General features: G+C 44.9%; 2 protein-coding genes across 2 annotated transcripts in view; one reads left to right on the forward strand and one right to left on the reverse strand.

Annotated features, from left to right (window-relative positions):
• Nucleotides 1-626, reverse strand: part of SLC25A32 (solute carrier family 25 member 32) — a 16988-nt gene extending 16362 nt beyond the window's left edge. Inside the window, exon 1 of the mRNA XM_006028523.3 lies at nucleotides 473-626. Coding sequence (XP_006028585.1) covers nucleotides 473-626 — 154 coding nt within the window. The remainder of the gene's footprint in view (nucleotides 1-472) is intronic.
• A 1895-nt stretch (nucleotides 627-2521) lies between these two features.
• The window catches only part of DCAF13 (DDB1 and CUL4 associated factor 13), a 46716-nt gene continuing 34362 nt past the window's right edge, over nucleotides 2522-14875 (forward strand). The window contains exons 1-5 of the mRNA XM_006028524.3: nucleotides 2522-2576; nucleotides 3832-4031; nucleotides 5504-5611; nucleotides 7725-7814; nucleotides 13817-13972. Coding sequence (XP_006028586.1) covers nucleotides 2522-2576; nucleotides 3832-4031; nucleotides 5504-5611; nucleotides 7725-7814; nucleotides 13817-13972 — 609 coding nt within the window. The remainder of the gene's footprint in view (nucleotides 2577-3831; nucleotides 4032-5503; nucleotides 5612-7724; nucleotides 7815-13816; nucleotides 13973-14875) is intronic.

Below are 14875 nucleotides of genomic sequence, written 5' to 3' on the forward strand. Positions count from 1 at the left end.
GAGCAGAAGCGGGAGAGACTCGCACCTCACCTGCCTCTGCTTCGGGTTGTGTGCGTACACGTGTGTGTGATGTACACATAGACACCCACACATCTATACCTACGCGCACACGTATATTTGTGTGTGTGTGTGTGTGTATATATATATGTATATGTGTGTGTGTGTATTATAGTACTTCTCCCTTAACGTTATCCCAGTTACATTGTTTCGTTATTACATCACTGATCTGCTGGAGAGCACACTCGTTTAAACTCGTGCAACATTCAGTTATAGCGTTGTTTGGCCGCCACCTGCTAGTAGGTAACTATTGTGATGTAATTGGATTAGCTTAACATCCTTTCACTTAGTTGCATTTTAACTATGATGTCAAGGCGTGGCTGTATATAAAGAGACTTGTGTCCTGAAACTCCTGCTAGGTACATACATATACATATAACGTATGTGTGGATGTGTACAGGTTTCCCTTGCTAACCATGGTTTTGAGTATCTACGCTTAATATTCTGTATACTGTTTTGGCTACCACAGTGTACAGTTTTGAGTAACTGCGTTCTGTTTTCCCATGTTGCTTTGCACTTGCATAGAGCTTGTTCTTCTGTGGATCTCGTCTGTCGTTATGAAGTGCCATATGTCAAATTAAGATAGGTTCTTTGTGTAGATGTGATATCTTATTAAACCAACTGAGTAGATGGAAAAAAGTTATTTGCAAGCTTTTGGGCACAATCACCCTTCTTCAGGCATAGGGAGTCTCTGCTGCTAAGAGTGTGCTAAGAGAAGCTAAGAGTGTGACAGGATGTCAGTGAGACTGTAAATAGCTGGAAATTAGGAAGACAAAAAGGTAGAGCAGGGAAAGGGGGGTACTTGAGTAATGGAGACTGTACGGTAGTAAATTTTCAAGGAAGAAAAGAGGCTGTCTGTGAAAAAAGTAAATAGCTGAAAATTAGGAAGACAAAGGGCAGAAAAGGAAGGAAGGGAGGAAGGAGGGAAAGAAAAGTGTAAGAGTTCAGGTCAAGCCAAATTCCTTTCCTGACACAAAGGAATGGTCTCGCAGTTCTGTCCTGTTGTTTAGAAGCGTTGTGATTGCCATATAGTGGATGAGATCTGGTATGTAAATTTTCCTAGCTCTTCCAGAAATGATCTCATACTTTCTATTTCTTGGTTGTCCTGTGTGTCACATGAGGGAATAATGAATCACTTAAATTTCAAGGTAATGGAGAAAATTATTGTCTCTTGTTGAAACAGATGGGAATAGACCTCCTGGCTTCTTGGTTCTGATAGGTCAAAGGTATTTTGATTTAATTTTAAGGAATGTCTCATAAGAATTTCAGACTGCATCTACTCATTGCAAGGGCTAAGTTAAAATTATGCAGTTCTATGTAAAGTAGCACCATTAAGTATACTACTTAGTTTTTGTACGCTTAAGGTATGTGCTTTTTCTTAATATTTGCTTGCTTCTCATTCTCTGGGGAGATCCTGGCTGAGCACGTTAGTTTTCTGATGCATATGCGTGGGTTTTAGAAGACATATGTTCCACCCTGTTGTGTGGCACCAGTCTCAACTCTGTCTTCACAAACTGTTTAAGTGACTTTGTTATGCCTTGCATTGTAGGAAGTCAGTAACCTCATCTGTATATTGAACCCTGACAAATAAGCTAAATGGTAGGGATTTTACGGTTTTTAAAGACATTTTTTGCTTCTTCCTGTACTCATTTGTCATCTTTGTGTTTCTTCATTTAGGTGCTGTAGATAGCACTAAAGTTAATTCTTTACTCATGTGATTTTTGTCTTTATATCCAGCACAGAACACAGAAAGCAGAAATAATTATAACAAACTATCAGTATTGGAAAACCTTTTCATATTGGTTTTGTTTTGGGTCTTGTGAGCTTGCTGTTTGATGAAGGAAGGATCCTTTTAATTTTCAGTTCCCTGGTGGTTGTCATCAGGGGGCTTAACCAGCAGCCCACAGAGCTGTATCATTTGGCGGGCAGGGATCCCCGAGGGTCCAGAACTTTGGTGGAGGGTGAGTGGTGGCAGTGTTCATTACCACTTCCCTGCTGCCAGATGTCCCGACTCATGGGCAGCCCCAAGAGCTAGATGATGTGGCACTGCACACCAGATTGTCCTGACACAGGGGTGGACAATTATTTGGGCTGGAGGGCCACATAGCAAGTTTTGATGAGCTCTTGAGGGCTGGGGGGAGGGGTGGGAAGATGCCAAATGATCCTTTCCAGCCCATCGGCTGCCGCCAGGAGCATGGGGAGGGTGGGCTGGACTGGACCATGCAGCATGCCGACTCCTTTGTCTTCCTGCATCCATTTCCCCTCCCCTTCCCCTCCTGCCCCACCTACCTGTTGGTGCTGTGTAGTCCTGGCACAGTGGCCACCAGCACAGGACAGGGTGCAACACAGTGCGCTGAGTGGCTGTCCTACCCGCTTCCCTGTTCACTGTGATGAGCTGCTGCTACCCCAAAGTAGGAAAGTCAGGGGCAGCTGCCCCAGACTGAGTCCCCCCAGCCCTTCGTCTATGGCCAGCACGGCCTCACCTCCTAGTGGCACTGTAGTGGCAGCAGCTTATTGTGGTGGGCAGGTGGGATGGCTACTTGGTGTGCTGCATCACTCCTCATTCTGTGTGGGCCTGACTGCTAGTGGTCACAGTGCCAGAACCACGCAGCGCCAATATGAAGCTGGGTGGCAGAATGGAGTGGTATAGGGCATGTGCAAGCTCTGGGTAAGCAGCAACAGCAAACACTGCCCGGTGTGGCAAGCGGAGGGGGTGCAGCTGCTGTTGCCGTGCCACTGCCCTGATGGGCTAGCCCAGAGCTGGCGCAGGGCCTAGGCTGGCTGTGGGGGTGGATTATAAGATGGTGCTGAGCGCAGGGGTGGGGGGGGTGGGAAGGGAAGGGAGGCGGCCCCTCCCTCGCCCCGTGGCCGGTGCCCCGCACTGCAGCTGCTCGCAGCCCGCATGGGGCTGCTTGTGCCTGCTCAGGACAGCCCCACGCTGGCTGCAAATGGCTGCAGCAGGGAGCATGGGCCATGGGGCAGGCGAGGGTTCGCCTTTCCCCTGCGCTCAGCACCTGCTCCTTCCCTGCCAGCGAGCAGGGTGTTGGGGCTGCGTGCTGCCCCCTGCCTGTACTGCAGGGCCGGCGGGAGAGGGGGGGGCACTGGGAGTGAGCGGATGTAGAAGCAGGACCTGCACCCGTGTCCCAGGGCTAGCGCCAGCAGGGCCCAGAGCAGGGCAGCAGGGGTAGAGGGTCCGGCTGGCAGGAGCTCTATGGTACTGGGCCAGCACCCCCCTCTCCCTGGTGGTGCAGCCCAGCCCAGCTCCACAGATCCCTGCCAGTGTGTGCCTTGCTCTGGGCCCCACCGGTGATGGACCTGGGACACTGGTCCCAAGACATTGGTCCCAAGATGGTGACCAGAGAGCAGGGCACCTGTCAAGGGGCGGGGCTACCCATGCAGCCCTCGACAGCTTGCCACAACTTGGTAAGCGGCCCTCTGCCCGAAATAATGGCCTGCCCCTGTGATAGATGGACAGTGTGGGGACAGATTTTAGTCTTGGAAAAAAAATTAACTAGGAACAAGTAATCTGATAAGTAATTTATAAAGGACATTGTCAGATTTTTAAATTTCTGAATCCCTGAAATGCCAATGGGGCAAATTCTAAATACAAAGAAACAGGACCCTAACAAAGGAGCCAACAGACCAATTTTGAAGAAGAACCAAAAGAAGTATCAGTGTTGCAGAACACAAAATTACAAAACATTGGTTGTATTGTTTTCATCCTGTCAGAGAACATCAAAGAATTCATATAAATTTGTATCTGTTTTGTTCCAGTTCCAAGAAACTATGATCCTGCATTACACCCTTTTGAAGTTCCACGAGAGTATGTGCGGGCACTGAATGCAACAAAACTAGAACGTGTGTTTGCAAAACCTTTTCTTGCTTCGTTGGATGGCCACAGGGATGGGGTTAACTGCATGGCCAAGCATCCGAAAAGCTTGTCTACAGTGCTTTCAGGGGCTTGTGATGGAGAGGCAAGTACAAATTCATAAACAAATGGGACCCTGAAAATGTTTGTGCCTTATCTTTTGGCTCTTTCTTTTATCTAGTGGGCCTTTTTTTAGTAACTAGGGTTATATTTTTACTTATACACAGAGAAGGTGGGTAATTAACTGTTAATTTAGCATGTTACGATAACTATAAGTCAGTCTGACACATTTTGTATCATTGTTAATATAATGGCAAATAAAAGTACTACAATAGGAAGTGATTAAGGAACAAACACCGTACCATTCACCTGTGCTTTTGGTTTTTATACTTTTTATGTAAAGTATATAAAATATTTATGTAATCAGCTGTTTCCAATATGTGTATTTTCACACAGCAATACCGGGAAAATAAACTTGTCTTAAAATACAGTAAATATTCATCTGGGTGTATTGCTAATGCAGTTAGAATGGAAGAGATATTGGGCGTTAACCCAGAATGTAACAGACTCAAAATCTGAAGAGGAAAAGAAAGTTAGGCTTTTTTTTGATTTAATGAACCACAAAAAAACTAACAAATATTTATCAGCAATAAACCAGTATTGGAGAGGTTATTTGGAAAATGCCAACCTAATACATTCACTGTGAAACTGTAAAATTGCAAAACTTTAAATGGACTGTTGGAATGAAGATTGCTTGTTGGTTCTAAAGATTTTTCCAGCTTTCTTCTTCATAAGCTGACTTGGCTTTTTTTCAAAACAGAGATTTGTGGGTTTTTTCCCATTGTATATTTTTAATTTTTTCAAGAAAAATAAAAAATTACTAGAGGTAGCTGAATGAATTTAAGGCACAACTGCTGTGGTGAGGATGAGGTTATATATGGTGAATAGTTAGATTGTTAGTGTCTCACAGAAATTTCTAACTGGCTAAACTGACATCTAATTAGAGTGCTCTTTCATAAATATTTTGAAACGCAACTATATGCAAAACAGTCCTTTTCATTGTATTCCACATGGTCATAACACTACAAGCCAATCCACCTTTTTGCAGCAGTTGACAGAATTGGGGCATATGCAGAATCAAATTCTTGCTAGCATGGCATAATACTCATTTCAACAGATAGTTGAGTTTTTTGGGGTTTTTTTTTTTTAAGGAATTATGATTTAGAAAACCAAAAAACACAAAAAATCTATGGGTAGGTTTTGGTTCAAACTGTCTGGAGCTAACTTTCTTAAAATCGATGAACCTTCAAGCAAATGGTTTCATAGTTTCATAGTTAGGGGCTGAAAGGGACCTTACAGATCATCAAGTCCAGTCCCCCTGCACTTGGGCAGGAAAGACTGCTGGGATCAGATGAACCCAACAAGATGTGTGTTGAGATGCTTTTTGAAGATCACCAGGGTAGATGACTGTACCATTTGACATGACTTGCTATGACATCCTATAGTTTTATTATGAAAAGAAATAGGGAGCTAGGAAACTATCATGTAAAGAAAATAATTCTGGTATATATTTTGCAGGTTAAAATTTGGAACTTGACCAAGCGACAATGCATCCGTACCATACAAGCACATGAAGGCTTTGTGCGAGGGATGTGTGCCCGCTTCTGTGGTACCTCTTTCTTTACTGTATGTATAACTTTAGCATGATTTTTCCAGTAGGAAGCCTATTGTGTTGTGTTGTAGTGTATTCCCTGTGGTGAAATGTTAACATATCTGTAGTGTTTAGGACGAGTCCTAACTCAGGGTTTGTATTCTGTAAAGGTACACTGATACATTGTTCCATATATTGACACTGATAAAAGGAAAATTGACATTACCGGCAGTCGGCTTTTTTTTTTGGCTGATGTGGCTGATAATGCCACCAATAAATGCCCCGTATGCGCAGCCAGGAATGCATCCTAGCAACTTGGAGAGCGGCATCTGGCTGGGGTAAGTCTGAGGGGAAAGGGTCATGGAGGGGCAGATCAAGGCCCTCATGGTGAGAGAAGGAATGGGGCTGGGAAGGGACAGGTGCTGCCCAGCTGGGGTGGGATGCTAGGACAGAGCTGCGGGCTGCTCCTCTTGGGGGGTTGGTGGTTGTGGGGGGAGGCTCCCACTGTTGCACACAACCCCAGGAGAGGCATGGGGGAGCATGTGCCCCCTGGGTCTGTGCATGGGGCAAGGGTGGGCTGCGCCAGCATTTTCCCAGCAGTGGGGGAGCTGCACTTGGGGAGGGTGGGGGTGGGCAGTGGCAGCGCTGGGTGGGGGCCCTACAGGGAGGCTATGGTGAATTTTGGGGTCGCTGTACCCCCCTCATAGCCAGTCCTCCCAGCGTGGTCGCCGCCTGAGTGCAGCCCTGGCCCCTCCCCACCCTGCCCCTGGAAGAAGCTGGCCCAGTCCTTGGCCCCGAACCCTCAGCAGGCAGCCTGCACTTGCCCCATGCACAAATCTCGGGGGGGCTGTGGCCCCCCATACTTCCCCTGGGGTGTGCACAATGGCAGGAGCTACTCATGTTCCCCCAGACAAGCTGCCTGAGGCTCTGTGCTGTGTCCCACCCCACCCCAGCTGTGCAGTGCCTGCCCCTGCCCCAGCCCCACTTCCTCCCTCACCGTGGAAGCTGTGATCTGCCCCCCATGTATCTTTCCTGACCCAACAGGCTTACCAGTTGGATACTGCCCTCCAAGCTGCTGGGCTGCATATTGGCAGTTGGATTGGTATTGGCCAATATAACTGGTTAATAATTGGTATCGGCCCATAAAATGTTTATTCGTGTATCCCTAGTATTATAAACCTACTTTTTTTTTGTTTCTGTACAGAAATGTTTGGTGATACAATGCATATGTTATTCAAGACTAGCAATTTTCTGGTGTTCACCTTTTCATAAGTGCAGCACAATTAATTAATTAATTAATTAGAGTAAGCTAGTTCACCATATTAAACAAATAGGTAAAATGCATTCATTGAAAGACATGTGAATAGTTACATTTCCAGGTGTTTGATTGAAGATGAGTTGCACTATGATTAATTCAAGCTGGTTCTAGCTGAGTAACTAGGTTCAATAAAGTTCTGTCAGTAAAACTTCCTTTTGTTGTCACTTTATCAAGTATAATAGGCTCAGGTGCATGCTAACTGATTGTCATGAAATACCCTAATTTGGCTGTCAGATGAAAACAGGACTAAGAAGATACAGTGAAATAAACAGTGAATAGAGAATAGATGACATTGACAGCTGCACTTGTTGCTAGCTGGACATACAAGAGTTCTCTTAACTATTGTATTTTTTTTTTATCTACTGCTGTGAAGCGGGCATCAGATGGTGTGAGGACAGTGGCTGCAATGCAAGAACTGATCTAATTTAGAGAGAGACTCAACTGAAGTTTGTTGTAAGATGAGTAAGACTTTGACACAGTGGGGAAAGATGACAAAATATAAAAGCCTAAGTTCAAAGGAGTAGCTTTTTCTTGTGTTGAGTCTTGCCTTCTCCCATAATTTTGCTGCATTTATTTTTAGTATAGCTTGTGGAGTACAGGGTTAACCCACTGTAAACAAGTGTTGGAGAAACTAGTTTAAAATAAGTTTCCCCTTTTCTTTGTATGTCTTTTTGAAACCGGGAAAGTATTTACTGGATACAGTAGTTTCATGGAACTTCTAATATTACCTAGAACTCCTCCAGTATGCAACAGGCACTTGCATAACATGGAAATGTGTGCAAATTGAATAATTTTGTGTTTATCTGTACATGCTTTCTCTGAACTTTCAGGTGGGTGACGATAAAACTGTAAAACACTGGAAAATGGATGGTCCAGGATATGGGGAAGAAGAAGAACCAATACATACAATTCTTGGAAAGGTATATAGTTTTAACTTCACTTTCACACTTGTATTCTCTTGAAGGATTTGTTGATGGAGTAGTGAGTAGAAGAAGCAGGGAGATAATTTCAAGTGATGCTTCTGGATATAGTGCTGGTGATGTCAGTACCAGGGTCCTGTATCCAGTTCTGGTGTTTATATTTGAAAAAGATATTGCACAGTTGGAGAGGGATAAGAAGTGTCACAACCATGATTCAGGGGCTTGGGTTGAGGGAGAGAGACTGGCTTATTTTCACAGTAGCTCAGGTTCACTTCTTGGGTGATGTTATGTTACAAAACAATAGTTGGGCAGTACAGCATGTGTATTAGCAGCACTGCATGAATAGGTTGAGGGTCGGCAGTAGGGTTGTTAATATCCTTTTAAAACATATTTGTTTAACCTCCTCTAATTATACCCATTAAAGATTAACCAATAACACAGCAGCTGCTGCTGGGAGCTGCTCCAGGCTCCAGCGGCCCTTTGACTGGGGAGGAGGGAGGAGGCAAGCCCAGCCAGACCCACCTGAAGCCCTGCCCTGGGAGGAGGGAGCACCTGTGAATGAGCAACTAATTGCTTAACTGATGAGTCGTTAGGCTGCTTGCTGTTTTCTTCTTAGGCTATGGGTCCCCATTGCCCTTCCCCCTCCCCTCCTCCTTGCTCCTCCCTCCCCCACCTTCCTCCTGCCTGCCCTGCTGCCTTCTGATTTCTGTTGTGGCGTCCTATGGTTTCCCTTCCCCCTGCCAGACTGCCCCTCACCCCAGCTAATGGATAACCAGTACCTAACCGGTTATCACTGCACGTATTGGTTAAATGATTAATCGATTAATCACTTAACCTTTCATATCCTTAGTCAGTAGCTCTCTAGCTTTAACCCTCCAATGGGTCAGCACTCTCATTCATTAACCCTGCAAATAAAAATAATTATTTTCATGCTTAGAGGAGTCTAAGTCCTGGACCAGGGCCCCTTTAGAGCACAGGTGCCCCTTAGAGAGCACAGCTTAAACTGAAGATTTTTGTGAGGAAGAGGGAGTCAGGTAGGGGCAACAAACATATATATATATTACAAGCTAGGCCTGCCATAGAACCTGGATACTTCATAAGGTTAGGTTCCTAATCCCGCTTCAAAGATGAAGGTTGCCAGTTAGCTGGGATTCACATACAGCCACCACAAAAGCATGTGGGACTTCTCAGGTGCTGCAGCTATTGGCTGTAGGTTTTATTTCAAGGGATACCACATCTGTGATCAGTTATGGGTGGGGACAGCTGCTGTGTTCTAGCTGACTGGAACAATGATGTCTTTTGAAGTAAAGCCATTGCAAACACCTGAATAGCTTGTCTTTTAATTCAGCAACCTTCTGCAAATGATACAAATGATCCAAGTTTTGTTGTATTGGAAAGTTCAGTCTGCTCAGTTTCTTAGCAGGAAAATAGAGAAATTACCAGTTGGAAGAAGGACACAACAAGAACCAGTGGTTGAGATTTTAAGCCAGACTATTTTGAAATTAGTAATAAAACACAATTTTTTTAACAGAGTGCTGTAAATGCTGCTGAAACAAGCTGCTAAAATGTGGTGGGTTCTTTGTCTCCTGATGTCTTCAAGACTCAGTCCTTTTTTTATTTTAGCCTAATATGTGTTTGTTTTTATCTGACTCAAGTTAATGAGCAAAGTGCAGGGGTAACCAGATGATATGTCATGGCCTTCTCCATGTACAGGAGAGTAGGTTAGATGACCAGAACTTCTCTTTTGGTCTTAGATTTGTAAATCTGTGAAACTTTGCCATGGTTTTACTCAGTGTAACTAGGGAAAGTAATTAAAAAAATACAACCTGTTTTTAAAGCAGTTGTCCAGCATAGCCAAGTTGGCTTGTGTGTAATGTATGATAACTATGAAAGTATTCTGAGCGGGAGAGAGAGTTTACACTTTTAGCTTCAACCATGCAGAAAATATTAACAGAAGGTTTAACTACTACATATTTGCATAATGGTATGGAGCCTGTTTCATTGCTACTCTGAAAAGTTTTTTTTTTTTAACATTTTAAAGATAAAGTTTTTTAATTTCTCCAACTTTGTAGTCTGTGATACTGCAATCTTTTTATTTGTTGTGCTTCAGAGTAAAAGATTCAATCAAGGCGATCTTAAATATGTACAAGACCAGACCACATACCTTCTTATTACATCTTTAACCCTTAGATCAAGGCTGTCAAATTCATCCAGTCCGGTGAGCCGTAAGCAGGCTGGTCTGAGGATTGGACTAGGACTAGTCCTGTATGCAGCATCTGTGGCTCCTGATCCAACCCATGCATCACATGCAGCATGCACTGCCTCTTGGGACTATCACAGGGCACATACTAGCTATCATGCATGGGTTGGACCTGCCCTCATGCACACTGTCGGCAACACGGGCTCTCGGTCTAGAACGCTGTGTGTAACCTGCACCGCAGGCCCTCTGGGCTGCGTTCAGTGAGTGTGGTGACTAGATGTGCATGCAGCCTCTCAGGCTGGCATGGGGTGCATGCTGCCTGTGGCATGTGGGATGGACCTGGTACTGTCCAAAGGGTCTGGGATGTGGACTGTATTCAGAGCCCCAGATCAACCCCCTATGCTGCCTGCTGTGCCCACAAAGCCTGGTCCAGCTGGGCTGGGGCTAAGCCTGGGGCCAGCACATGGGGTTGATCAACCCACAGACAATATGTATGACACCTGTGCCCTAAATCATAGCTGAAGAAGAAATATGCAGATTGCATTAGAGGCATCAATTATAGTACAACCTAGTAGATATCCTAGCAAGACTATGTGCGTTTAATATGTTACGTTTATCACAAAACTAGTGTTAGGGTGGATTTTAATACTTTAAATTTCTCTTCCTAATTGTTTCTAACTTTTTTTTTTTTTTTTTTTTAGAAGAAGCATCTCATAATTCTTAACGCAAAAAGATTTTTTGAATCCTTTAAAAAAAATTGCTGGCTTTATGTCCTCCAAAGTCGGTGTCCGGGAATGGTTGTCATCGATCAGTTAAGAATTGTGCTTCAACATTTTTTTGTTTGTATAATTCACCACCTTGTAAAATAAAAATACCAAAAAACCTCCAAAAGTCCACCAAAAAACAAAAGAACCCTTGAAACTTAACAGGATGTAAGTTAAGCTAGAGAGTTTGTTTTCTTGTCTGCTCTCCCTAGTTCACTGGACCTTGAGTTCATTAAAGTGACAGAACTTCAACGCGAGGGATGGAGAGTGTCTCTGCCCCTGAATACCCTCCAGCAGTGTGGGTAGGGCACTTGCTTGGGAGATACGGCTTTGAATACTCTCAGACTAAGGAGAGCACTGAATACAGTCTCTCCCTTAGTAAGCACTGTAAGCAGTAGGTTATTGTATAAAAGGTGACTATTTTTAAAGGAAAATGGCTGCTGCATGTGCATTTTGTCAGCATGTTAGGCAAACTGTAGGAAATTTTGTTGTATTGTGCCCCTTAGGGAAGGAGGAATGCCTTTTTTCTAGATCCTTGTCAGGTTTAGGCAGGAAATAGTTGCTGAGCTGCTCAGACTGAAGCTGTTCTGAGTGTTCATGGAAGCAGAACTGTAAGTGCCTAGGGAACTGTAAAGTCAAATAGGGTAATGCCTACTGAGTTTGTTGCAGGGTCAGGCAGCAGCTGAGCAAGGGGTTTTTGTATTGCAGCTTTGGACTTTGGCATCTCAGTTCCACTGATGTTCTTTATTGGATTTAGCCCCTTGTGCCACAACCTTCTGTCTACAAAATACAGCTAGTAGTACCATGCCCATATTACTGAAAGAGGTGTCTTGAGGATGAATATGTTAAAGGTGATCAGATTCTGAGATACCGTAGAATGGTATCAGGGTGTCAAACATGATCATTCCCAAATTTCCAGCCCCACAGTGGAGACCCCTGTCTTAAATAAAGCAACAATAACTTGCTAAGTTATGTTGCAACTTTTTGTCTTTACCAAAATAAAATAAAAATGTTGACAAGTAAATAAATCAATCTAAATAAAGATTGATTTTTTTTTTTCCCCTCCCTCTCATTTCTGTAAAGTTAGATTTTCTGGAGCCTTGAGTCTGATTTCTGTTGTAATGGTATAATATACTTCATTACATGATGACCAAGGATCCAGGTTTTCCATTCGCCATGGAAAAACACAGATTTTTCTCTTTTAACATGGGAAACTGTGGGTTTCCCTTGTAGGCTGGCAGAGTTTCAGCCTGCAAGGGCTGCTTGGGGCTGGGAGCATCAGGGCCCTGCTGGGGAAGTGGAAAGAAGCCATGTGGGTGGCTCATCTGGGGGATTGAGGGGATGGCTCCCTACTGCTGTATGCACTCCTGGGCAGGGGGTATGGGGGCATATGCCCCCTCCCCCCCCCCCCCCCAAATTTTTGTTTGGGGGAGGGGGGGGGGGGGGGTGAGTCCTTTGTGTATGGGGCAAGGGTGGAGATGGGTTACCCATTGTGGGGCTTGGGGGTCTTCACCCTGCTGCCCTCCCCCTGGGGGCCTCCGCAGGCCAGCAGGTGGGACCCACTGCGGGAAGTTGGAGTGAGGCAGGGAGGCTTGGGGCTACTCCTGTCCCCACCACCTCTTGGGAGCCCTGCGTCAGCCATGCCACCATGGTGAAGCACCATCCGCCCTCCCAGCTGCAGTGGTGTGGAGTTGTGCCCCTTTGCTGCTGCCGGGCAGGAAGGGGGCAGCTTGCCATGGTGGCATGGCTGGCACAGCTCCCAGCAGCGGTGGGAGCAGTACCGAGCCTCCCCATCCCGCTCAGTCCTTCTGTGCCAGGTCCTGCATGCTGGCCCACAGAGGCCCCTGGGGGGAGGGCAGCAGGGCAGGGAGCCCCGAGCCCTGCAGTGGGCAGCCCACATCCTCTCCTGCTTCCCATGGGCTCCGCTCAACTCTGCTCGGGCTATGCCACATGAGGGTGGGCTCTGTGCTCCACTCCAGGTGCAGCAGCTGCCGCCTCCTGTGCGTGGCATCCAGGGCTCAGGTGCTGCTGGAGGGGCAGGGGTTTGTAGGCCCTGGCCCCAGCCCTGTAGTCTTGGCAGCTGGGGGCTCCCTCTGGCAGGGCTCAGGAGGGTAGCGGGCTGTGGGTTGGGAGTGGGGAGCACCGGCAGGGATGGGGGAACTGGGATTATTTAGTCTGGAGAAGGCAAGGCTGAGGAGTATCTGATGATAACGTTTAAATACTAAAAAGGTTATAACAAGGATGGTGATTGATTGTTTTCTGTGTCTACAGGGAATGGGCAAAAAGCAATGGGCTTAAATTTCAACGAGGACATTTGGGTTGGATATTGGCAAGAATTTTCTAACTGTGAGGGTGACAGGCACTGGAACACGCTATCTAGCACCGTGATTCTTAACCAGGTTGCCATGGGGTGATGCATAATGTTAGCACCATTGATTTTACAACCGTAACTTCAACATAAACCCAGAGATTTCCACAGACATCCACAATTGCGGTTTTTCAGAGTCTTAGGCCTAATGGAAAAGCTCCCTGTTTTAAAAAACATAATGCACTGACAAGCATTTGGGGACTCCTTAATTGTTAATTTTTGAAAAGTGTAAAACTGTATGATGACTAACTTATAAACCAGTCAGATTGCATTGTTCATTTGTGGTGGTCAGAATATTTCAGCCCATTTTTTTAATTTAGATTCTTCAGGCAAGAGAACAGGTTGGTAGTGTTCAATTAGACCAGTGGTGATCAACCTCCAGCCTGTGTGACTGTGTTGTCTGGCCTGGGGGGAGCTTTGCAGGCCAAAAGACAGTCTTGTGCCCTGGATCGTGCCAGGGCATAAACTTGCTTTGTAGCCAAATCAAGCCCACAGGACCAGAAGTTTGAACACAACTATGATGTTAGAACAATATAAGTTGCAAACAATTCAGATGCATTTGTCGTTAGTGAGAGAGTGATCTGGCCAACTCAGATAGTAAATGTAACAGCATGAAACTTTATTGCACAATTCTGAATACTTTTTCTAACTGAACTTTTTGCCTTTAAAGACAGTGTACACAGGAATTGATCATCACTGGAAGGAAGCCATATTTGCCACTTGTGGGCATCAAGTTGACATCTGGGATGAACAAAGGACCAGTCCTATATGCTCTCTGACATGGGGTGTTGATAGCATAAGCAGTGTGAAATTTAATCCAATTGAGGTAACTTTTTCTTTATATACATTGTACTGTCTGTTGTAAATTCAGAATCGATGTAGAAAAGATCCATCATAGCAAAACTCCCAGTCAGCCTCAGATAGACAGCTAAATTAAAGACCTAGAAAAATTCAGCTCTTCAGTGAAGAAGTTGTGAAAGCAAGTTGACCTAACAACTCAGCCACCGAGGCTTGGTAAAGCTTAACAAGTAATGCACGATGCTGTTATAAGAGCTTTTGGCAAAAAATTGCAAGAAAAATGCAGACTGGTTTGAAGAGCACTCTGAGGCCCTTTTACCACTGTTTGAGAACAAAAGGACAGCTGTTGTAGCCTTGGCCATTTTTAGAAGGGCCTCGGCTAAGCTGCAGAAGTGTTGCTAAGATGAAGGCCCAAAGCCTGTTTTGAGTGGCTGTAGTGTGAATCTTTGCAGATGTGACAACTAACTTGCGGCAAGTAAGGGAAACCATCAAACACAATTAAACAAAACGCAAAGCCTGAAAGGACATAAGGAAAGACTATTCATTAAATAATCCTTATACACTATATCATGGCTTTATCTTAAAATAGTAGTACAGATGACCCTTACCATTCGTGGGGGATACATTCTCATGGCGAGGGTTTCCTGTAGTAGTAATTGATGTAACCAAATGTGTTACATGTTATTTTGCATATTTTTGTTAAAATGCTTAGATAATTTTAGGCATAATAGACGTATTTTTGTTTAAATGTTTACCGTATTTTCAAGCATATATCCCACCCACGGGTATAAGCCACACCCATGTATAACCCACGGGAAATTGTATTTTTGTAAATAAATCCATGTATATGCCGTACCTGTGTATTCCCCGTGGTGGCGTATACACAGGGAGGCGGCGCAGCCCGGCCTGCCTCAGCAGCGGCGGCACAGCC

This window comes from Alligator sinensis, unplaced genomic scaffold, assembly GCF_000455745.1.
Source record: "Alligator sinensis unplaced genomic scaffold, ASM45574v1 scaffold1115_1, whole genome shotgun sequence".
NCBI lineage: Eukaryota > Metazoa > Chordata > Crocodylia > Alligatoridae > Alligator > Alligator sinensis.